The sequence below is a fragment of the Aegilops tauschii genome, chromosome 6 (genome assembly GCF_002575655.3).
Source record: "Aegilops tauschii subsp. strangulata cultivar AL8/78 chromosome 6, Aet v6.0, whole genome shotgun sequence".
NCBI classification, from domain to species: domain Eukaryota; kingdom Viridiplantae; phylum Streptophyta; class Magnoliopsida; order Poales; family Poaceae; genus Aegilops; species Aegilops tauschii.
The window spans coordinates 460937235-460962409 of NC_053040.3; the positions used below are offsets into that span (position 1 = coordinate 460937235).

The window sequence follows — 25175 nt, forward strand, 5'->3', positions numbered from 1 at the left end:
TCTGGTCCAAAAATAAGCTCCGTCAAGTTTTAGGTCAATTGGACTCCGTTTGGTTTTCCTTTTCTGCGATACTCAAAAACAAGGAAAAAATAGAAACTGGCACTAGGCTCTAGGTTAATAGGTTAGTCCCAAAAATCATATAAAATAGCATATAAATGCATATAAAACATCCTAGAAGGATAATATAATAGCATGAATACTTCATAAATTATAGATACGTTGGAGACGTATCAAAGACGCTCCAAGCAAACCTCATGGCATGTGACGAATAAAAATATAGCTCCAAGTAAAATACCGATGGACGTTAGAATAAAAAGGGGATGCCTTCCGGGGCATCCCCAAGCTTAGTTGCTTGGGAGTCCTTGAATATTACCTTGGGGTGCCTTGGGCACCCCCAAGCTTAGGCACTTGCCACTTCTTATTCCTTCATCGATCGTGATCTCACCCAAAACTTGAAAAACTTCAAACACACAAAACTTAAAAAAACCTTTGTGAGATCCGTTAGTATAATAAAGCAAATCATCTTTAAGTATTGTTGCAAAACTATTCATATTTTGTTATTGCATTATACCTACTGTATTTTAAGTTTACCATGACCCCTTGATACAATCCATAGATTCATCAAAATAATCACACATGCAACGAAAACAGAATCTATCAAAAACAGAACAGTCTATAGCAATCTGAACATTAACCATACTTCTGTAACTCTAAAAATTCTAAAAAAAATTAGGACAACGTGGAAAATTTGTATATAAATTATGTGTAAGCAATTCAAAGAAAAATCACATTTCTATGGATTTACAAAATTCTAAAACTGGGCGCAAATGTTTCTATTTTTTAACAGAATCAAGTCAACTATCATTCAAACTATCCTAAAGGCTTTGCTTGGCACAACCACTAACTAAAACTTAAAAAGCACAATTATAAAAGTAGCATAATTGTGTGTTTATTAAAAAACTGAAAAATAAACAAGAAAATTAAGATAACTATTGGGTTGCCTCCCAACAAGCGCTATTGTTTTATACCGGGGATACATATTCGGGGAGACATATCGCGCAACAATAATTTATTGCATGCATTTCTTCCAATGAACACTCAGCAACAGAGTCCTACGTACCGGAGGTCCGAACTCTTGCAAAGCCCTCCTGATATGCTTCCGATCTATTGAAAAAAGGGCACGCGGATGTGTCTACGGTTAAATACGGGTCCTCGTTGGATGACATGCAAATGTTTGCGGCCGCGTCCAAACACTCGGTCCGAATGTTTGCGGACGTTGGCCCGCTCCCCCGCCCCTAGGGTTCCCCCGCCGCCGTTGTCGCCGGCTCCCCCGCGCGGAGCCGCCAGCCCCTTCCCCCTCCCCTTTCCCTTCTCCTCCCCCACCCCTCCACTCCCCCGTTCCCCCGGGCCGCCTCCCCGAGCGAGGCGGCCGGGGGCCCTTCCTCCGCGCTCCTCCAGCGTTCCCCCGCGGCCCTCCCTCCTCCCGCTGCCATCAGCGTGTGCCGCCGGTCCTCGGCCGCGTGGTGCTGGCGGCGGCGGGCATGTCCTTCCCCACGCGCGGCCCTCCCCTGCTCGGGCGGTGATGGCCGGCGGCGGTGCGCCTCGGTCGGTGGTGGTCCGGCGTCCTCGTGCGGAGGCCGGCGGCGCTCGCCGTGGTGGTGCTGCCTCTTGGTGGCGGGGCAGTCCGGTGGTGCTGGCTAGCCGGTGGCCCGTCCCCGGCCCAGATCTGGGCCCGTAGGGTCCCTTCTGGGTCCTTGCGGGTCGGCTCCGGTGCGACCGCAACGCTCTCTGTATGGGGAGGTAGGGGAGCGGTTTGGACTGGGACGGCGACGCCGACGGCGTGCCAGCTGCTGCGCGAAGGCGGGAGCTGTCCGGGCCTTCGAGGGCCCGGTCGGGCCTGTGGGGCCACGGGCCCGGTAGGCTCCTGCTATGGCGTCCGGTCGGCTACCATCGTGGACGGTGGAGGTGGGGCCCTCCCGTATGCTGACGGTGCTGCTGCCCTAGTCCCGGCTCCTCTTCTTCGTTGTGCAGACCATCTTCGCGGTGCCGTGGTGAGACAGCGTGGGAAGCTTCGTGTCCGTGTTGGCGCAGGGTGGTGGTCGGTTTGGTGGCGAGCTCCGAAGTGCCTGAGGTAGAGGCTGGGATCGGGAGAAATCCCTGTTGGCTTGGCCGACACCGACGCGGTGGCGCCTGAGGGTGCCGCCGGACCTTCCTAGAGGGCGTCGGGGCTACCCTTCCTCTCTCCTCGCCGCGTACCGGGGGAAACCCCTGACAGCAGCGTCGTCATCGTCGCGTCCCTTCTTGGAGGTGTTGATTGGCACCGGCGCTTCGGAGTCTCGGAGCTTAGTGAGCGATCTCCGGTGGTCGCAGCGGTCACGAGCCTTCGTCGCCGCCGTTATCGGCATTTGTTTCTTTTCTTTTTTCTCTTTCTTTTTTTTGGGCGTGTTTGTGCTGCTTCCGCCCCAGCCCCTATCGTTGGTTGTATCGGATGGTTGCTTTGTAATACAAAGTGGGGGAAACCCTTTTTCTTAAAGTGTTTGCGGACGTTTTGAGGGTCCGCGTTGGAGATTTCCTTACCTTGCCAAGATTTCCAATTTATTAGAATTATACCATATGCATCCTCTTCCATTTAGTAAATTCATCGGTACATATCCGGCGAGACAGACATAGGGGCATGCCGCGCAACCATAATTTCTTGCATGCATTTCTCCCAATGAACACTCAGCGGGCACAAACAAAACGGATCCCAAAACGGTCTCCAATTGCAGAAGTCGTACGCCTCTTGCAATGAGTGTGCCAGCGACTGGATTAACAACCACATCATTCCTATTCTCAGCGAAATCCCTGATCTACATCTCAAGATCACCACTACCTCACACGTCGCGAAAAACGGGTCGAGTAGTGGTAGGAGCACACTCTCGCACGGTCCTAACACTGGAGCATTAAATGTTGATTACACCTAAGAAAAATCCAAAATTAATTAATGTGTAGGATCTGCACCACGCATGTCTCCACCACCACGCGTTCCACACGCCGCAGCCACTAGACACAAATACAGGGTGAAGGCGGCTTGCCCGCCAATCTCCACATCGCTATCCCGTTGATCGCCACAGGCACCAACCCACCTCTTCTCCCCTCTTCGTGCGGCGCGCGCGCGGGCCGGCATGACTTCGGCTCCTCTGCTGCTCGGTGGCTGCGAGCCCGCCGATGGCAAGGGCGGCGAAGGAGAGGCGAAGCCCTGCTCGCCGGCGTGGTTGCGCCGCCTGATCGACACGGAGGAGGCGTGGGCGCAGCTGCAGTTCGCGGTGCCGATGGTCCTCACCAACATGTCCTACTACGGCATCCCGCTGGTGTCCGTCATGTTCTCCGGCCACCTCGGCGACGTCCACCTCGCCGGCTCAACGCTCGGCAACTCCTGGGCCACCGTCACCGGCTACGCCTTCGTGGTACGTACTACTGCATGCTGCTAGTGCTACCACACGTCCACACACTCTTGATTCGTCCAAGTTCGATCATTAGATGGCGCATTAATCACACCGGCCCCTTCAGACGCTGTGTGATCGCGTATCATTCGCCTTGGCAGTGCGAGAGCGACGCGTTTGCCATATGCAAGTTACCTGAAAATACATATCGGTCAGCCGATTTCAAAACCTCCTAGGCGAGAACAGGGACGTCGCGATGGACAGCAGCGAGCGCGCGGGGTCAACCCGTGAATGACACGGAGTTGGAGATCGACGATGCGGCAGCGTGTGGAGTCCGAGGCTTAACCGTTGGGGCGGTGGGTGTGGTGGACTGCCGGCGCCAGAAAAGAAGGATGGTGGAGCGACGAGGGAGGGCGGCTTTGGTAGAGGGAAGGCCGGGGCGAAGCACCGTCGGCCGTTGGCAGGTGGCATGCAGCAGGCGATTTGGTGGGCGCTGCATCAGAGATCGGACCGGTGTGGAACGAGGGCTAGAAGAGGAAGATGACACGGAGCCGTTGGATGGATATCAGACGTCCACATGAAATCCACTACTCCCTCAGATTGAAGGGAGTAGCACTGAATTGTTTTTTAGGCGGAGAGGGAGAGAGAGAGAGAAGAGCGTAGTTAAACGTGGCACTAGAGCCCTAGTTGGAATGATCAGATAAGATATTACCAATGATGAGATAAGATATTACTAATATGAATTTAATGGAATACGTGCAGTACCATATCAGTAACCAGGTATAAGGATATTACTAGCTGGAGTACGTTGAGTACACCAGATATATGAATATACGCGTGAGAACACACATGTGATGCCGACCTTTTCTTTGTTTTCTTCCTGGAAGAGGAGGCGGTGTTCGCATGAACCGACACATGTCATTCTTGTTCTGGAAGCGCATGCCTGGAGAGCACGACCACGAGGCCGGGTCCTCCTCAGGATGCCGCCGCGTGACGACCTTTGCCTTGACCCCGCGGAATGATGTGAACATTGTTTAAGAATTCACCCGATTAATCAGTTAATGTGTCAGTTAATCGCTATTCATGGCGTGGCCGAATCGAATAGCATCTACTCGTTGCGTTAACTTGTCAGGCCGATTAATTGGCCAGTTAGACCGATTAATCAGTTGTCAGGTCGATTAATCTCTACTGGCCCATTAACGGGTGGGCAAACAAAACCCACATTTTTGTACCGTAACCCCCTTCCAACCCTGTCTAGCTCCTTAATAGCTAGGATTAATAATTTTACCTTCTCTATGATTTCCATATGTGTACGGCAACATGTTTTGGCATACTACATAGTTGGGAGCATGAGAGTATGATATAATATATAAAAAAATCAAGATATATATTGGCAAGTTCCTATTCAATCTACCGATTAATGGTCGATTGATTAATCCAGTTAATAAGCCGATTCATCGATTAGTCGCTACTCCTAAACCGATCGAGCAGCTACCCGTTAACGATTTCTTGAACATTAGCTGTGACGCCGGCGCTCGACCGCATCTACGCGCCTGTCCACCAACGCCGGCACTATTGGGAGAATGCCATCCCGGTGCCCCAGCCAGATGTCAATCTGTCGCACGGCTAGCATTTGAACCCGGATATGGTCCCAGTGTTGCTGGTGCCGGCCACAAGTTGCGCGCAGGAGGCGGAGATCCATGTCGTTGTGCTCAGCTCCTGACCGATCACCGGGACGACCAGGCGTCCGCAATGGAGTTCACGCACTAGGTCATGTTGTTCAACGACAAGCACAACGAGCGCCGCTGGTTGTGCTTCGAGGGTGGGCCTCGTGCAATGCGCGCACGCTCTAGCACCACAGCTGGTGATGGAGGAGGATGACGAGGAGGTTGTAGAGTCCTATAGGAGACCGTCGAAGCCTTCGAGCTCTAGGAGCTCGCCAGGTGGCCTGGCCTGTGGCTGGCACTGGCCGAATCGGCCGGAGTGCAGGTCGTCATGCCCCCATCCGCGCCCGCATCTGAGCCCGAGCAGCAGTGGTGAACACTGGTGGGGCAATCGTGGTTGTGGACATCAATGTTCCCGTGCACGTCCGAGCTTGTGCCATGCACCCTATGTGGGTGGGCGTGGACGAGCGGCAGCCGACGCGACAGTAGTAGGAGGCGCCCGCTGCATCACTGCACGCGTCGACACCGGCGGTAGTACCGTGGCCGTATCCATAGCCAGCGCCGGTCTACATTGACCTCACCGACGAGGATAACGGTGACGGCGTGACAGCGACTAGACCTAGACTTTATTTATGTTTTTAATTAATATTTTGACGTTTAATTAATGGACGAACAGACTTTTGGCAGCACTTTATATATGTTTTTATTTTCTATAAAATCCGGTCGCAATCTGAAATGCGTCACTATGGGCCGACGAACACTGTATTGAGTTGCCCTAACCAACTCAGATTTTCTTTCCTGTTGTTGCTGCGTTCCCGTGTAGCGCTTATAATTCGCCACCAGCGTTGGAGTTCAACACTCTACGAACAAGCGTATGTGCGTTGGAGATGGCCACCGTACTGTAACTTACCAGAGGAAGGCACGAACTCAACCTAGCATAAAAAAATACAAAATCAATGTGTAGTAGTACGATGCCCGATCTTCTCCCGTTCTCCACGCCACCACCCGTTTCCCACGCCGCACAGAAAAACGGGGTCAACCTCCACATCGCTCGCTATCTTCTTGATCGCCATCGGCGGCGGCGGCGGCACCACACACCTCCCACAAAACTAACCCGAGCTTCTTCCTCTCCCCTCTCGTGCGGCGCGCTCGCGGGGCTGACATGTCCTCGGCGGCCCCGCTGCTCCAGCCCGCCGGCGGCAAGGGCGGCGAGGCGAAGAGGCCCTGCGGGTGCCCGCCGGCGTGGCTGCGCCGCCTGATCGACACGGAGGAGGCGTGGGCGCAGCTGCAGTTCGCGGTGCCCATGGTCCTCACCAACATGTCCTACTACGGCATCCCGCTGGTGTCCGTCATGTTCTCCGGCCACCTCGGCGACGTCCACCTCGCCGGCGCCACGCTCGGCAACTCCTGGGCCACCGTCACCGGCTACGCCTTCGTGGTACGTACTACTGCATGCTGCTATTGCTACCGCACGCTCTTGATTTAATTTGTCCAAGTTCGGTTAGATCGCCTGCGTAGTTCTGCCAATGTTTTGAGATGGAGTACCGCGACGCGCTTGCCATATGCAAGCTGCCTGAAAAATGCATTTCGGTCAGCGCCGGGCCGGGTCAAGCCATGAATGACACGGAGTTGGAGACCGACGATGCGGCAGTGGCGTCACCGGTGAGGGGACGCCGAGGCTTAACCGTTGGGTGTGTGGAGTGGACTGCCGGCGCCAGAAAAGGAGGCCGGTGGAGGGACGAGGGAGGGGACGAAGCACCGCCGGCCGTTGGTGGCAGCAGCCAGCAGGCGGTTTGGTGGGCGCTGCAGATCGACCGGTGGAAAGAAGGCTAGAGGAGGAAGATGGCACGGAGCCGCTGGATGAATATCGGATGTCCACGCGAAATCAAGTTGGTGTTTGGTTTCAGGGACTTTTTTATGTTAGGACTAAAAAAAGTCCCTAGCAAACCAAATAGAGGGGAATTTTTTTAAGACTTTTTGCTAAAAGTCCTTAGAAGCACCTCCTTGAAAGTCTTTTTCAAAAAATCCTAGGGACTAGAAAAAGTCCTAGAATTAGAGAACCAAACATCATCCAACTTGCACCGAATTTTTAGGCGGAGAGAGTGAAGAGAGTGGACTTAATGAGGGGACATCTTTATATATATATATGTTTACTAGTTATATCGTGGCACTAGCCCTTAGCCGGAGCGATCAGATCATATGAGATAGTATTATCAACGCTCGTGCTAGACGGCGTGTGTTGACCTTACGTACGGCATGTACCATATCATTTTAGCTCCACGCTCGCATTCCATTGATCTCATATTACGAGCAAGGAGCGATAAAGATATAGTAATACTAGTACAATTTTCTTGCTCAGGAAATGAAACAATCGATAGGCCATCATCTCTCCAAGTCTCAATCCACACAACCCAAAACCAGAAAACGCACATGATGCCAACGTTTTCTTCTTGGCCCAGGAGGCGCTAGCTATTCGCAGAAACTGTAGCTGTCGCATTGAAATCGTGTAGCTCAGCTGCCAACAAGAAACTGACACGGGAGTTACGTCGTTTGCGTGGCCCGCAGAGGCAGAGTTATAGATAGCCTATAGCTGCCGGGCATGGACTGAATTCCGTGGGAGCCGATCGACGACGTGTCTGCATGACTGCTGTGGCTGGTCCTCACGTACGACACCCGGTCCGGGCTGCATGAATGCGTGCATGGTCGACGTGTATGCACTGGAGGATATACTGCTACCAGATCGAGGTCAAATAAATTCTGAAAAGTGGTAAACATATATATACAGGGGAGGCCAAGTCTTGAGCTAGTAGGAAGGAAGAGGTCGTCTCGATCTGGTACAAGCAGGAATATCTCCAGGGAGAATGGTAACGGTGTTCTCAAGTAATCAGTCAAGTCACGAGTCTTACGACTCACGAGTCTCGATCCACCCATCCTTCTTGCGCTTGATGCGCTTAACCACTACTTTGTCTAGTAATTCGATGCCGTGCTGCAAGTAAAATAACCGATCAACTCCTGCTGGGTGACATGGTCAATGACGTAAATCAGCCAAGTCTCTCCGGGGTTGGGCTCCAGGACTTTTCAGTACATGTGTGGCCACGAGTCCACCGAATCATTGCCGCCGCGTCTACACCGATAGCGTGTGTGTGTGTGTGTGTGTTTTGCGGTAAATAATGTGGGTTTCTTGACCAGCAATAAAAAAGTGGTTTTCTAAACATGTTCTCTAGAAATAAGAGTGCATGTCCGTCGCTCGAAGGTGAGATATATGAAACAAAAGCCTACTATATCGTGGTAATGTGAATTTCATGTGTTTAGCCCCGGTACGCTACGCTGGTTGACCAATCCTCTGCTTCTTTTCTAACCTTAGCAACATAAGTGGCATTTAAGAACGACAGCGGAAGACATACACATTTCTTTCATTCCATATCTTTTTTTTTTCTTTTTTGCGGGGGCTTTCACTCCATATCTCCCATGGGACGAACATGACAAGGGTGGTCATGGCTGCCTGATCGGTGAGAGTGACTGCGAACCACCACTTTGAGACCGAGTTGTAGTTGGCCCGATTCTCAATAATCAAAACATTGCAAGTTGTGTGTTTTATTCCTACCCCGTGTTCTTGAATGTTAAAACTAATTTGTTCAAGAAGCATGCATGGACTACTTACTTACTCTTTAAGCATTCATACTGGAATTTTAGTCGGCTGCACGCTCATATATGTTTGCTAACATTAGTGATCATTTACCTACTCAATTAGCTTTTGTGGAGAAGGTAGATACATGTTAGACTTGACGGTGAAAAAGCTGCGCAAGCCTGCATATGTGAATAGAGAAAAACTTGTAGTAAAACACAGTGAACGAAGGTGGCTTATATATACATGAAAATGAAATTCAGTTGACTTAATAGATAGTCCCAATAAGTTCATAACTTGTTCTGCAGTTGAACATTGTCGCATTGCATCGTAACTTTAGTATTAATCCAACGGAGTAACTAATATGCAAAAAATGTTGAACATTTCAGACCGGTATGAGCGGCGCCCTGGAGACGCTATGCGGGCAGGCCTACGGCGCCCGACTATACCGCATGCTAGGACTGTACCTACAGTCGTCGCTCATCATGTCGGCCGTGGTGTCCATGGTCATCGCTGTCCTGTGGCTGTTCACGGAGCCGCTGCTTCTGTGCCTGCGTCAAGAACCTGAGGTGTCCCGCGCCGCCGCGGTGTTCATTCGGTACCAGATCCCCGGTCTGTTCGCCTTCTCCTTCCTGCAGTGCCTTATACGGTACTTGCAAACGCAATCCATCGTCCTGCCGCTCGTCATCTGCTCCATGGTGCCATTCCTGCTCCACATCGTGCTGAACCACCTGCTGGTGAACGTGCTCGGCTATGGCCTCATCGGCGCGTCTGCCGCCATCTCCATCACCTTATGGTTCTCCTGCCTGATGCTGCTTGGGTACGTGATGCGGTCCAAGGAGTTTAGCGAGACGTGGAAGGGTTTCTCCACCGACGCGTTCAACTACGTGATGCCGACGATCAAGCTCGCTACGCCCTCCGCCATCATGGTTTGGTCAGTATACATACACATTACCTCCGTTCCAAATTGCTTGTCTTAGATTTGTCTAGATATGGATGTATTGCTTCCCATTATTGATTTTGAGTTTGTTGGGTGCATGCAGCTTGGAGTACTGGGCGTTTGAGCTTCTGGTTCTTATCGCTGGCTTGCTACCGAATTCCACAGTGAGCACGTCACTGATCGCCATGTGGTACGTTCATTCTTCTTCAAACTGTCCGTCCCATGGAGCTTCAGAAGCATTATATTGTTCCATCATGTTGACTTCTTCAACTTGTAAATGCAGCTCGAGCACGGAGGCGATTGCCTACATGATCACCTACGGATTCAGTGCCGCTGTAAGGTATGTACGAGTACGAGCTCAACTTCTTTCTTTGTTGCTGTAAGCACAACGACCTGTTGTTTCATTGTTTGCACATTTTGCAGCACCCGGGTGTCGAATGAGATAGGAGCCGGGAACGTGGATATGGCGAAGAATGCGGTCGCGGTGACGCTCAAACTGTCAGTGTTCCTCGCCTTCTCCTTCATCCTGCTGCTGGGCTTAGGCCATGGCCTTTGGGCGAGACTCTTCAGCGGGAGCGAGGTGATTGTGGCAGAATTCACGGCCATCACCCCTCTGCTGATGATCTCCATCGTGCTCGACTCCGCGCAGGGCGTACTGTCAGGTGAGAAAGATCCGTCCGCTAGCTAAACCAATCTTCAAGAATCACCTACCTTCACTGAACAGATGTTTCATATCACGTATACGTAATCATAGACTGGAACGCCGCTGCTAGTGCTAAACATTTCCGCAAATTGACGAATAAATTGGCGTACGTGTGACAGGGGTGGCGAGGGGCTGCGGATGGCAGCACCTGGCGGCGATGACGAACCTTGTGGCGTTCTACTTCATCGGCATGCCGTTGGCCATGCTCTTTGCCTTCAAGCTCAATTTCTACACCACGGTAATTACCCTATTGAGATATCTCACCCTTGCCACTGCGGAATGTGGATAGCAAGCAGCTCGAACTCCATTCTTTCTAAAATATATTTAATGAGCTGGAGCACTCAACAGACCATGTACTTTGTTTACAGGGTTTATGGTCGGGTCTGATCTGCGGGCTGACTTGCCAGACCAGCACGCTGGTGGTGATCACCGCCCGCACGAAATGGTCCAAGATCGTGGATGCGATGCAGCAAGAGAAGGCCAACTACATCGCTTGATCGATAAATATCGTTCATGGCTTGCACCTGTTGTAGGGGTTTTTGTGAGATGGAGAGGGCGTACGATGCTTGAACAGAAAGCTAGCTTTTTGACCGTGTACTTTCAGGGGATATATGTCTCAGAAACAGAAAGATGTACCCTAAAAAAAAAAGAAAATGGATCCTGTAATGGCAATTAACCAGAGAGTGCAGGAGAAACGTACATACCGGGACGTGGATGTCCCATCCTCCCAACCGAACCCATGGATGTTCATATTTTCAAGGACGCAAATATATCGTGGCCGTTTCTAACCGGAAGCCTCGCATCAGGGGTGCCCCAGATGGGCCGGCCCAGCCGCGTGGGAGGCCACGGCCTATTTTTTTTCTGTTTTCTGTTCCCTTTTTTGCTTTATTTTTTTAATTTTCTTTATATGTTAAAATATTATATATCTATATATATATATATAATGCAAAAAACACTCTTCAAAAACAAATATGAAAAATGTTGAATAGGTATAAAAAATATTGATCAAGAATTTAAAAAATGTTGAACAAGTATTAAAAATGTTGAAAAAGTATTTAAAAAATATTGAATAAGTATAAAAAATGTTGAATGAGTATATGCAAATGTTGAACAAGTATTTGAAAATGTTGAACAAGTATTAAAAGTATTGAACAAGTATTTGAAAAATGTTGAACGGGTATTTGAAAAATATTGAATAAGCGTTCGGACAATGTTGAACGTGTATAAAAAAATGTTGATCACTTATTAAAAGTTTTTTTTAACATATACGAAAATGTAGAGTGAAAACGAAAACAAATATAAGAAAAAATAAAAGAAAAACAAAAAAGGAGAAGAAAAAAGAAAACCAAACAAAAAATGAGGAAGAGAAAAAGAAACCGGAGAAGGCATTTAAAAACCAAACAAAAAAAAAAGGAGAAAACGGAAAAGACCGGTGTTTTCCCTCAAGTAGTTCGCATGTGCTATCTTAACGCGAACCCATCCCTAGCGTTCAACATCCTTGGGGAGCTCTTTTGCATCTCTATTTCTTCTCTTTTGTTATTATATATTCGCTAAATGGGCCGGCTCGTTACTGCAGAGGCTTCAGCGAGAGCAAACTATCGTTCTGCTTAAAGCGAGAAATAGCTCTCGCGGTTTCTAACCTCGTCAATACGCAGCTGTTAGCGTTGCAGCCCCGCGCGATAAGTTTTTTTTTCGAGGCAACCCCGCGCAATAAGTATCAAGCGCGAAACCGCAAATGCCACTTCTCGCCACTAGGGCGGTTGCTACTGGGCCAGCGCAATACTGTAGCTGCACGCCAGTTATTTCCTATGGTTTCTTATTAGTTTTTTCACTGTTTGGCATCAGTGTTCTTTGGGTTTTCTTCAGTTTCCTTTTTATTTTTTCTTCGGGTTTCTTTGTTTTCTTCTTTCTTTATAATTTTCTTTTTTCCAACACATGTGTAATTTCTTCAAATGCATTGTACATTTTTCATATACATCAGAAACTTTTTTATACATGTTAAATTCAAATACATTATTTAATATATGTGTTAAATATTTTCAAATAAATGTTGAAAGTTTTTCTTGAATGATACAAAACATAATTGAGGCTATGCAAACATTTCTTTACATTGTATAAAAAAATTAACATCGCAAATATATTTTTGAAATGCATGATTTTATTAAAACGCAACGTACATTTTTTTGAACGGTACTAAACAATATCTTGAATTGTATGAGTATTTTTTTTAATGTCACTCACATTTTTTTCAATGGTAATTTTTTTTCTAAAAGTTGGGCGAACATTGTTTTACACTACATGGATATTTTTGAAATGTGCAATGAACATTTTTAAAAAGTAACTATTTTACATAATATATGATTTTTTTTCAATATAAACAAAGTAAAAAAAGACATGTGTGAAGTCAACACGACGGAACCATGTGGCTACTGGGCTGGCCACTTTCGGTTCCTGTAGGTGAACTCGGTTTCCGTCTCGCTAAAGTAGACTTCTTGCTTGAATGGAATTATTTTATTCTTTTAGCTGGAGTTGGTGGAACCTTAGGTGGTTCTCGGAAGAAGTCAATAAGATATCAGAAAAAAATAATCTAAAGTCGGAATTTAAAGGAACGTATAAGCCAATGCTTCCATAGATTTGATCGTGGTTTAGTTACAATTATAAAATCCACACGTATTCATTTGTCATTTGGGATAATTTCCCATATAAAGAAATAAAAAGACTCGAAGAAAGGATGGGGGATGTTTCCCATGTAAAAGAAAGTGGTGAATGATACCATAACAATGTGTATCAGACTGCTTGTTTTCTTGTGGTTGGACAGAAAGACTTGCTCACGGATAACATCCCACGTATCTAGGGAAGCAGGCCCGTGCATCGTCATGGGCTCTCACACTAGTAGGATGTTTCTCCTTCCGATTTCTTGCTTTCCCAATTAACATAATGTAAAAAAAAAGTTACTACAATTATACCATGGCAAAAACAATAATCCAAAGTAGCTGCTTAAAGAAAGACCTTCCTATTCCTCCAGAATGTCCAAGCTACACATATGCCATGGATGTGTCCATGGAGACACGACAATTGTCCGGGGAGGACTGGCATTTTGCGTTAGCTTCTGAAGATGAAGCTGCTAGGTTTGGCGCCCCTCGAGAGGACAATTGCGAGGAAGCGTTCAAGGGTGTTGGGGTTTTAAGGAGGGTGTTAGATGGACATGTTTCTTACACTCGCATGCTAGTCACCGGAGAAACAAAACCTTCATCTGTTCTCTCAAGATTAATGGCTCACTTACATCCAATCATGACGAGAGGGCTACAACGGTGTATTCCTTCATCTTTGATATGTTGGGTTCATCACCAAATTACCTCCAAGTCCCCATTTTCGACCTACATCATCTTGAGGTGGGAATATCGGAGGAGCACGAGGTGTGTAATGTGGCCAAAACTTGCATCGACGTAACCCTTTACGACGAACTTTTTGTCACCTCCATAACCGAGAAACATATCCTTATTCCACTAAGGATAATTTTGACCAATGTCCAGTGATCTACTCCTAGATCACTATTGTACTCCCTTGCCAAACTCAGGGCAGGGTATACAATAGGTCTGGTACATAGCATGGCATACTTTATAGAACCTATAGCTGAGGCATAGGGAATGACTTTCATTCTCTCTCTATCTTCTACCGTGGTCGGGTTTTGAGTCTTACTCAACTTCACACCATGCAACACAGGCAAGAACTCTTTCTTCGACTGTTCCATTTTGAACTACTTCAAAAACTTGTCAAGGTATGTACTCATTGAAAATTTTTATCAAGCGGCTTGATCTATCTCTATAGATCTTGATGCTCAATATGTAAGCAGCTTCACCGAGGTCTTTCTTTGAAAAACTCCTTTCAAATACTCGTTTATGCTTTCCAGAAAACTCTTCATTATTTCCGATCAACAATATGTCATTCACATATGTTTATCAGAAATGTTGTAGTGCTCCCACTCACTTTCTTGTAAATACAGGCTTCACTACAAGTTTGTATAAAACTATCTGCTTTGATCAACTCATCAAAGCGTATATTCCAACTCCGAGATGCTTGCACCAGTCCATAGATGGATCGCTGGAGCTTTGCACATTTTGTTAGCACCTAGGATTGACAAAACCTTCTGGTTGCATCATATACAACTCTTCTTTAAGAAATTCATTAAGGAATGTAGTTTTTGTTGGGGAACGTAGTAATTTCAAAAAAAATCCTACGCACACGCAAGATCATGGTGATGCATAGCAACGAGAGGGGAGAGTGTTGTCCACGTACCCTCGTAGACCGACAGCGGAAGCGTTATCACAACGCGGTTGATGTAGTCGTACGTCTTCACAATCTGACCGATCAAGTACCGAACGCACGGCACCTCCGAGTTCAGCATACGTTCAGCTCGATGATGTCCCTCGAACTCCGATCCAGCCGAGTGTTGAGGGAGAGTTTCGTCAGCACGACGGCGTGGTGACGATGATGATGTTCCACCGACGCAGGGCTTCGCCTAAGCTCCGCAACGGTATTATCGAGGTGTAATATGGTGGAGGGGGCACCGCACACGGCTAAAATATCGTATATCAAGTGTGTTTGGAGGTGCCCCCTGCCCCCGTATATAAAGGAGCAAGGGGGAGGCCGGCTGCCCTAGGCGCGCCAAGGAGAGGGGGGGAGTCCTCCTCCTAGTAGGAGTAGGACTCCCCTTTCCTAGTCCAACTAGGAAAAGAGGGGGGGAAGGAAAGAGAGGGAGAGGGAGAGGGAAAGGGGGCTGCGCCCCCCTCTCCTAGTCCAACTAGGATTCCTCCTGGGAGGGGGCGCGCCACCTCATGGCTGCTGCCCCTCTCTCTCCCCTCTAGGCCCACTAAGGCCCAATACTTCCCCGGGGGGTTCCGGTAACCCTCCGGCACTCCGGTTAAATCCGAAACTTCTCCGGAACACTTCCGGTGTCCGAATATAGTCGTCCAATATATCAATCTTTATGTCTCGACCATTTCGAGACTCCTCGTCATGTCCGTGATCACATCCGGGACTCCGAACAACCTTCGGTACATCAAAACATATAAACTCATAATATAACTGTCATCGTAACTTTAAGCGTGCGGACCCTACGGGTTCGAGAACTATGTAGACATGACCGAGACACCTCTCTGGTCAATAACCAATAGCGGAACCTGGATGCTCATATTGGTTCCTACATATTCTACGAAGATCTTTATCGGTCAGACCGCATAACATCATACGTTGTTCCCTTTGTCATCGGTATGTTACTTGCCCGAGATTCGATCGTCGGTATCTCAATACCTAGTTCAATCTCGTTACCGGCAAGTCTCTTTACTCGTTCCGTAATACATCATCCCGCAACTAACTCATTAGTCACAATGCTTGCAAGGCTTATAGTGATGTGCATTACTGAGTGGGCCCAGAGATACCTCTCCGACAATCGGAGTGACAAATCCTAATCTCGAAATACGCCAATCCAACAAGTACCTTTGGAGACACCTGTAGAGCACCTTTATAATCACCATTTACGTTGTGACGTTTGGTAGCACACAAAGTGTTCCTCCGGTAAACGGGAGTTGCATAATCTCATAGTCATAGGAACATGTATAAGTCATGAAGAAAGCAATAGCAACATACTAAACGATCGGGTGCTAAGCTAACGGAATGGGTCAAGTCAATCACGTCATTCTCCTAATGAGGTGATCCCGTTAATCAAATGACAACTCATGTCTATGGCTAGGAAACATAACCATCTTTGATTAACGAGCTAGTCAAGTAGAGGCATACTAGTGATATTCTGTTTGTCTATGTATTCACACATGTATTATGTTTTCGGTTAATACAATTCTAGCATGAATAATAAACATTTATCATGATATAAGGAAATAATAATACTTTATTATTGCCTCTAGGGCATATTTCCTTCAGTCTCCCACTTGCACTAGAGTCAATAATCTAGATTACACAGTAATGATTCTCACACCCATGGAGTCTTGGTGCTGATCATGTTTTGCTCGTGGAAGAGGCTTAGTCAACGGGTCTGCAACATTCAGATCCGTATGTATCTTGAAAATTTCTATGTCTCCCACCTGGACTAAATCCCGGATGGAATTGAAGCGTCTTTTGATGTGCTTGGTTCTCTTGTGAAATCTGGATTCCTTTGCTAAGGCAATTGCACCAGTATTGTCACAAAAGATTTTAATTGGTCCCGATGCACTAGGTATGACACCTAGATCGGATATGAACTCCTTCATCCAGACTCCTTCATTTGCTGCTTCCGAAGCAGCTATGTACTCTGCTTCACACATAGATCCCGCCATGACACTTTGCTTAGAACTGCACCAACTGACAGCTCCACCGTTCAATGTAAATACGTATCCGGTTTGCGATTTAGAATCGTCGGGATCAGTGTCAAAGCTTGCATCAACGTAACCATTTACGATGAGCTCTTTGTCACCTCCATAAATGAGAAACATATCCTTAGTCCTTTTCAGATATTTCAGGATGTTCTTGACCGCTGTCCAGTGATCCACTCCTGGATTACTTTGGTACCTCCCTGCTAAACTTATAGCAAGGCACACATCAGGTCTGGTACACAGCATTGCATACATGATAGAGCCTATGGCTGAAGCATAGGGAACATCTTTCATCTTCTCTCTATCTTCTGCAGTGGTCAGGCATTGAGTCTTACTCAATCTCACACCTTGTAGTACAGGCAAGAACCCTTTCTTTGCTTGATCCATTTTGAACTTCTTCAAAACTTTGTCAAGGTATGTGCTTTGTGAAAGTCCAATTAAGCGTCTTGATCTATCTCTATAGATCTTAATGCCTAATATATATGCAGCTTCACCGAGGTCTTTCATTGAAAAACTCTTATTCAAGTATCCCTTTATGCTATCCAGAAATTCTATATCATTTCCAATCAGCAATATGTCATCCACATATAATATCAGAAATGCTATCGAGCTCCCACTCACTTTCTTGTAAATACAGGCTTCTCCAAAAGTCTGTATAAAACCAAATGCTTTGATCACACTATCAAAGCGTTTATTCCAACTCCGAGAGGCTTGCACCAGTCCATAAATGGATCGCTGGAGCTTGCACACTTTGTTAGCTCCCTTTGGATCGACAAAACCTTCCGGTTGCATCATATACAACTCTTCTTCCAGAAATCCATTCAGGAATGCAGTTTTTGACATCCATTTGCCAAATTTCATAATCATAAAATGCAGCAATAGCTAACATGGTTCGGACAGACTTAAGCATCGCTACGGGTGAGAAGGTCTCATCGTAGTCAATCCCTTGAACTTGTCGAAAACCTTTCGCAACAAGTCGAGCTTTATAGACAGTAACATTACCATCAGCGTCAGTCTTCTTCTTGAAGATCCATTTAATTTCAATGGATTGCCGACCATCGGGCAAGTCAACCATAGTCCATACTTTGTTCTCATACATGGATCCCATCTCGGATTTCATGGCTTCAAGCCATTTTGCGGAATCTGGGCTCACCATCGCTTCTTCATAGTTCGTAGGTTCATCATGGTCTAGTAAAATGACCTCCAGAACAGGATTACCGTACCACTCTGGTGCGGATCTTGATCTAGTTGACCTACGAGGTTCAGTAATAACTTGATCTGAAGTTTCATGGTCATTATCATTAACTTCCTCACTAATTGGTGTAGGTGTCGCAGAAACTGATTTCTGCGATGATCTACTTTCCAATAAGGGAGCAGGTACAGTTACCTCATCAAGTTCTACTTTCCTCCCACTCACATCTTTCGAGAGAAACTCCTTCTCTAGAAAGGATCCATTCCTAGCAACGAATATCTTGCCTTCGGATCTATGATAGAAGGTGTACCCAGCAGTCTCTTTTGGGTATCCTATGAAGACACATTTCTCCGATTTAGGTTCGAGCTTATCAGGTTGAAGTTTCTTCACATAAGCATCGCAACCCCAAACTTTAAGATACAACAACTTTGGTTTCTTGCCAAACCATAGTTCATAAGGCGTCGTCTCAACGGATTTTGATGGTGTCCTATTTAGAGTGAATGCAGCCGTCTCTAAAGCATAACCCCAAAATGATAGCGGTAAATCAGTAAGAGACATCATAGATCGTACTATATCTAATAAAGTACAATTACGACGTTCGGACACACCATTACGCTGTGGTGTTCCGGGTGGCGTGAGTTGCGAAACTATTCCGCATTGTTTCAAATGTAGGCCAAACTCGTAACTCAAATATTCTCCTCCACGATCAGATCGTAGGAATTTTATTTTCTTGTTACGATGATTTTCAACTTCACTCTGAAATTCTTTAAACTTTTCAAATGTTTCAGACTTATGTTTCATTAAGTAGATATACCCATATCTGCTCAAATCATCTGTGAAGGTGAGAAAATAACGATATCCGCCACGAGCCTTAATATTCATCGGACCACATACATCTGTATGTATGATTTCCAACAAATCTGTTGCTCTCTCCATAGTTCCGGAGAACGGTGTTTTGGTCATCTTGCCCATGAGGCACGGTTCGCAAGTACCAAGTGATTCAAAATCAAGAGATTCCAAAATTCCATCAGTATGGAGTTTCTTCATGCGCTTTACACCGATATGACCCAAACTGCAGTGCCACAAATAAGTTGCACTATCATTATCAACTCTGCATCTTTTGGCTTCGACATTATGAATATGTGTATCACTACTATCGAGATTCATTAAAAATAGACCACTCTTCAAGGGTGCATGACCATAAAAGATATTATTCATATAAATAGAACAACCATTATTCTCTGATTTAAATGAATAACCGTCTCGCATCAAACAAGATCCAAATATAATGTTCATGCTCAACGCTGGCACCAAATAACAATTATTTAGGTCTAAAACTAATCCCGAAGGTAGATGTAGAGGAAGCGTGCCGACGGCGATCACATCGACTTTGGAACCATTTCCCACGCGCATCGTCACCTCGTCCTTAGCCAATCTTCGCTTAATCCGTAGTCCCTGTTTCGAGTTGCAAATATTAGCAACAGAACCAGTATCAAATACCCAGGTGCTACTGTGAGTATTAGTAAGGTACACATCAATAACATGTATATCACATATACCTTTGTTAACCTTGCCATCCTTCTTATCCGCCAAATACTTGGGGCAGTTCCGCTTCCAGTGACCAGTCTGCTTACAGTAGAAGCACTCAGTTTCAGGCTTAGGTCCAGACTTGGATTTCTTCTCCTGAACAGCAACTTGCTTGCTGTTCTTCTTGAAGTTCCCTTTCTTCTTCCCTTTGCCCTTTTTCTTGAAACTAGTGGTTTTACTGACCATCAACACTTGATGCTCCTTTTTGATTTCTACCTCCGCTGCCTTTAGCATTGCGAAGAGCTCGGGAATTGTCTTATCCATCTCTTGCATGTTATAGTTCATCACGAAGCTCTTGTAGCTTGGTGGCAGTGATTGAAGAATTCTGTCAATGACGCAATCATCCGGAAGTTGAACTCCCAGTTGAATCAAGTGATTATTATACCCAGACATTCTGAGTATATGCTCACTGACAGAACTATTCTCTTCCATCTTGCAGCTATAGAACTTATTGGAGACTTCATATCTCTCAATCCGGGCATTTGCTTGAAATATTAACTTCAACTCCTGGAACATCTCATATGCTCCATGACGTTCAAAACGTCGCTGAAGACCCGGTTCTAAGCCGTAAAGCATGGCACACTGAACTATTGAGTAGTCATCAGCTTTGCTCTGCCAGACGTTCATAACTTCTGGCGTCGCTCTTGCAGGAGGCCTGGCACCTAGCGGTGCTTCTAGGACGTAATTCTTCTGTGCAGCAATGAGGATAATCCTCAAGTTACGGACCCAGTCCGTGTAATTGCTACCATCATCTTTCAACTTAGCTTTCTCAAGGAACGCATTAAAATTCAACGGAACAACAGCACGAGCCATTTATCTACAATTAACATAGACAAGCAAGATACTATCAGGTACTAAGTTCATGATAAATTTAAGTTCAATTAATCATATTAGTTAAGAACTCCCACTTAGATAGACATCCCTCTAATCATCTAAGTGATTACGTGATCCAAATCAACTAAACCATGTCCGATTAACACGTGAGATGGAGTAGTTTCAATGGTGAACATCACTATGTTAGTCATATCTACTATATGATTCATGCTCGACCTTTCGGTCTCTGTGTTCCGAGGCCATATCTGTATATGCTAGGCTCGTCAAGTTTAACCTGAGTATTCCGCGTGTGCAACTGTTTTGCACCCGTTGTATTTGAACGTAGAGCCTATCCCACCCGATTAACACGTGGTGTCTCAGCACGAAGAACTTTCGCAACGGTGCATACTCAGGGAGAACACTTTATCTTGAAATTTTAGTGAGAGATCATCTTATAATGCTACCGTCAATCAAAGCAAGATAAGATGCATAAAGGATTAACATCACATGCAATCAATATAAGTGATATAATATGGCCATCATTATCTTGTGCTTGTGATCTCCATCTCCGAAGCACCGTGCTTGTGATCTCCATCTCCGAAGCACCGTCATGATCACCATCGTCACCGGCGCGACACCTTGATCTCCATCGTAGTATCGTTGTCGTCTCGCCAACTTATTGCTTTTACGACTATCGCTACCACTTAGTGATAAAGTAAAACTATTACATGGCGATTGCATTTCATACAATAAAGCGACAACCATATGGCTCCTGCCAGTTGCCGATAACTCGGTTACAAAACATGATCATCTCATACAACAAATTATATCACATCATGTCTTGACCATATCACATCACAACATGCCCTGCAAAAACAAGTTAGACGTCCTCTATTTTGTTGTTGCAAGTTTTACGTGGCTGCTACGGGCTTAGCAAGAACCGTTCTTACCTACGCATCAAAACCACAACGATAGTTTGTCAAGTTGGTGCTGTTTTAACCTTCGCAAGGACCGGGCGTAGCCACACTCGGTTCAACTAAAGTGAGAGAGACAGACACCCGCCAGTCACCTTTAAGCAACGAGTGCTCCGAACGGTGAAACCAGTCTCGCGTAAGCGTACGCGTAATGTCGGTCCGGGCCGCTTCATCTCACAATACCGCTGAACCAAAGTATGACATGCTGGTAAGCAGTATGACTTATATCGCCCACAACTCACTTGTGTTCTACTCGTGCATAGCATCAACGCATAAAACCAGGCTCGGATACCACTGTTGGGGAACGTAGTAATTTCAAAAAGTTTCCTACGCACACGCAAGATCATGGTGATGCATAGCAACGAGAGGGGAGAGTGTTGTCCACGTACCCTCGTAGACCGACAGCGGAAGCGTTATCACAACGCGGTTGATGTAATCGTACGTCTTCACGATCCGACCGATCAAGTACCGAACGCACGGCACCTCCGAGTTCAGCACACGTTCAGCTCGATGACGTCCCTCGAACTCCGATCCAGCCGAGTGTTGAGGGAGAGTTTCGTCAGCACGACGGCGTGGTGACGATGATGATGTTCCACCGACACAGGGCTTCGCCTAAGCTCCGCAACGGTATTATCGAGGTGTAATATGGTGGAGGGGGGCACCGCACACGGCTAAAATATCGTATATCAAGTGTGTTTGGAGGTGCCCCCTGCCCCCGTATATAAAGGAGCAAGGGGGAGGCCGGCTGCCCTAGGCGTGCCAAGGAGAGGGGGGGGAGTCCTCCTCCTAGTAGGAGTAGGACTCCCCTTTCCTAGTCCAACTAGGAAAAGAGGGGGGAAGGAAAGAGAGGGAGAGGGAGAGGGAAAGGGGGCTGCGCCCCCTCTCCTAGTCCAACTAGGATTCCTCCTGGGAGGGGGCGCGCCACCTCATGGCTGCTGCCCTCTCTCTCCCCTCTAGGCCCACTAGGGCCCAATACTTCCCCGGGGGGTTCCGGTAACCCTCCGGCACTCCGGTTAAATCCGAAACTTCTCCAGAACACTTCTGGTGTCCAAATATAGTCGTCCAATATATCAATCTTTATGTCTCGACCATTTCAAGACTCCTCGTCATGTCCTTGATCACATCCGGGACTCCGAACAACCTTCGGTACATCAAAACATATAAACTCATAATATAATTGTCGTCGTAACTTTAAGCGTGCGGACCCTACGGGTTCGAGAACTATGTAGACATGACCGAGACACCTCTCTGGTCAATAACCAATAGCGGAACCTGGATGCTCATATTGGTTCCTACATATTCTACGAAGATCTTTATCGGTCAGACCGCATAACAACATACGTTGTTCCCTTTGTCATCGGTATGTTACTTGCCCGAGATTCGATCGTCGGTATCTCGATACCTAGTTCAATCTCGTTACCGGCAAGTCTCTTTACTCGTTCCGTAATACATCATCCCGCAACTAACTCATTAGTCACAATGCTTGCAAGGCTTATAGTGATGTGCATTACTGAGTGGGCCCAAAGATACCTCTCCGACAATCGGGGTGACAAATCCTAATCTCGAAATATGCCAACCCAACAAGTACCTTTGGAGACACCTGTGGAGCACCTTTATAATCACCCATTTACGTTGTGACGTTTGGTAGCACACAAAGTGTTCCTCCGGTAAACGGGAGTTGCATAATCTCATAGTCATAGGAACATGTATAAGTCATGAAGAAAGCAATAGCAACATACTAAACGATCGGGTGTTAAGCTAACGGAATGGGTCAAGTCAATCACGTCATTCTCCTAATGAGGTGATCCCGTTAATCAAATGACAACTCATGTCTATGGCTAGGAAACATAACCATCTTTGATTAACGAGCTAGTCAAGTAGAGGCATACTAGTGACATTCTGTTTGTCTATGTATTCACACATGTATTATGTTTCCGGTTAATACAATTCTAGCATGAATAATAAACATTTATCATGATATAAGGAAATAAATAATACTTTATTATTGCCTCCAGGGCATATTTCCTTCAGTTTTGACATCCATTTGCCAGATTTCATAAAATATGGCATTTTGCTAACATGATTCGGACAGACTTAAGCATCGCTACGAGTGAGAAAATCTCATCATAGTCAACACTTTGAACTTTGTCAAAACCTTTTTTCAACAAGTCTAGCTTTGTAGATAGTAACACTACTATCAGCGTCCGTCTTCCTCTTGAAGATCCATTTATTTTCTATGGCTTGCCGATCATCGGGCAAGTCAATCAAAGTCCACACTTTGTTCTCATACATGGATCCCATCTCAGATTTCATGGCCTCAAGCCATTTCGCGAAATCATTCATGGCCTCATCGCTTCCTCATAGTTCGTAGGTTCGTCATGGTCAAGTAACATGAACTCCAGAATAGGATTACTGTACCACTCTGGTGCGGAACGTACTCTGGTTGACCTACGAGGTTCGGTAGTAACTTGATCCGAAGCTTCATGATCATCGTCATTAACTTCCTCAGTAATTGGTGTAAGCATCACTGGAACTGATTTCAGTGATGAACTACTTTCCAATTCGGGAGAAGGTACAATTACCTTATCAAGTTCTACTTTCCTCCCACTCACTTCTTTCGAGAGAAACTCCTTCTCTAGAAAGGATCCATTCTTAGCAACGAATATCTTGCCTTCAGATCTGTGATAGAAGGTGTACCCAACAGTAACTTCTGGGTATCCTATGAAGACGCACTTTTCCGATTTGGGTTTGAACTTATCAGGATGAAACTTTTTCACATAAGCATCGCAACCCCAAACTTTAAGAAACGACAGCTTAGGTTTCTTGCCAAACCATAGTTCATACGGTGTCGTCTCAATGGATTAGTCGGTGCCCTATTTAATGTGAATGCAGCTGTCTCTAATGCATAACCCCAGAACGATAGTGGTAAATCGGTAAGAGACATCATAGATTGCACTATATCCAATAAAGTACGGTTATGACGTTCGGACACACCATTATGCTGTGGTGTTCCAGGTGGCATGAGTTTGTGAAACTATTCCACATTGTTTTAATTGAAGGCCAAACTTGTAACTCAAATATTCGTCTCCGCGATCAAATCGCAGAAAAACTTTTATTTTCTTGTTACAATGATTCTCCACTTCACTCTGAAATTCTTTGAACTTTTCAACTGTTTCAGCTTCATTAAGTAGATATACCCATATCTGCTCAAATTATTTGTGAAGGTCAGAAAATAACGATACCCACCGCGAGCCTCAACACTCATCGGACTGCATACATCAGTATGTATTATTTCCAACAAGTCTGTTGCTCGCTCCATTGTTCCGAAGAACGGAGTCTTAGTCATCTTGCCCATGAGGCATGGTTCGCAAGTATCAACTGATTCATAATCAAGTGATTCCAAAATCCCATCAGCATGGAGTTTCTTCATGCGCTTTACACCAATATGACCTAAACGGCAGTGCCACAAATAAGTTGCACTATCATTATTAACTTTGCATCTTTTGGCTTCAATTTTATGAATATGTGTATGAACACGATCGACATTCAATAAACCATTTATTTTCAGTGTATGACCATCGAAGGTTTTATTCATGTAAACAGAACAACAATTATTCCCGGACTTTAAATGAATAAACGTATTTCAATAAACATGATCCAATCATATTCATGCTTAACGCAAACACCGAATAACACTTATTTAGGTTCAACACTAATCCCGAAAGTATAGGGTGTGTGCGATGATGATCATATCAATCTTGGAACCACTTCCAACACACATCGTCACTTCACCTTTAACTAGTCTCTGTTCATTCTGCAACTCCCGTTTTGAGTTATTACTCTTAGCAACTGAACCAGTATCAAATACCGAGGGGTTGCTATGAACACTA

At 46.0% G+C, this 25175-nt stretch overlaps 2 protein-coding genes across 2 annotated transcripts; both read left to right on the forward strand.

The window, feature by feature from the left end:
* The first annotated feature begins 3081 nt into the window (after positions 1 to 3081).
* Positions 3082 to 4509, forward strand: LOC109743620 (protein DETOXIFICATION 19-like). The gene is made up of 2 exons (XM_020302710.4): positions 3082 to 3446; positions 4310 to 4509. Exons 1-2 carry the CDS (start codon positions 3165 to 3167, stop codon positions 4442 to 4444), a joined length of 417 nt encoding a protein of 138 aa, XP_020158299.2. The 5' UTR covers positions 3082 to 3164; the 3' UTR covers positions 4445 to 4509.
* A 1516-nt stretch (positions 4510 to 6025) lies between these two features.
* On the forward strand, positions 6026 to 11030 carry LOC109743619 (protein DETOXIFICATION 19). The gene is made up of 7 exons (XM_020302709.4): positions 6026 to 6524; positions 9101 to 9645; positions 9755 to 9841; positions 9935 to 9991; positions 10075 to 10313; positions 10474 to 10592; positions 10723 to 11030. The coding sequence occupies exons 1-7, from the start codon at positions 6249 to 6251 to the stop codon at positions 10849 to 10851; spliced, it is 1452 nt and encodes a 483-aa protein (XP_020158298.1). The 5' UTR covers positions 6026 to 6248; the 3' UTR covers positions 10852 to 11030.
* The last annotated feature ends 14145 nt before the right edge of the window (positions 11031 to 25175 follow it).

Excerpts from the sequence above, each read along its gene's own strand:
- LOC109743620 (XM_020302710.4), top strand. The coding sequence starts at position 3,165 with ATGACTTCGGCTCCTCTGCTGCTCGGTGGCTGCGAGCCCGCCGATGGC. Across the intron at positions 3,447-4,309 it reads TCACCGGCTACGCCTTCGTG|AGGAGGCGGTGTTCGCATGA; the intron begins GTACGTACTACT and ends TCTTCCTGGAAG.
- LOC109743619 (XM_020302709.4), top strand. The coding sequence starts at position 6,249 with ATGTCCTCGGCGGCCCCGCTGCTCCAGCCCGCCGGCGGCAAGGGCGGC. Across the intron at positions 9,646-9,754 it reads CCCTCCGCCATCATGGTTTG|CTTGGAGTACTGGGCGTTTG; the intron begins GTCAGTATACAT and ends GGGTGCATGCAG. Across the intron at positions 9,842-9,934 it reads ACGTCACTGATCGCCATGTG|CTCGAGCACGGAGGCGATTG; the intron begins GTACGTTCATTC and ends TTGTAAATGCAG.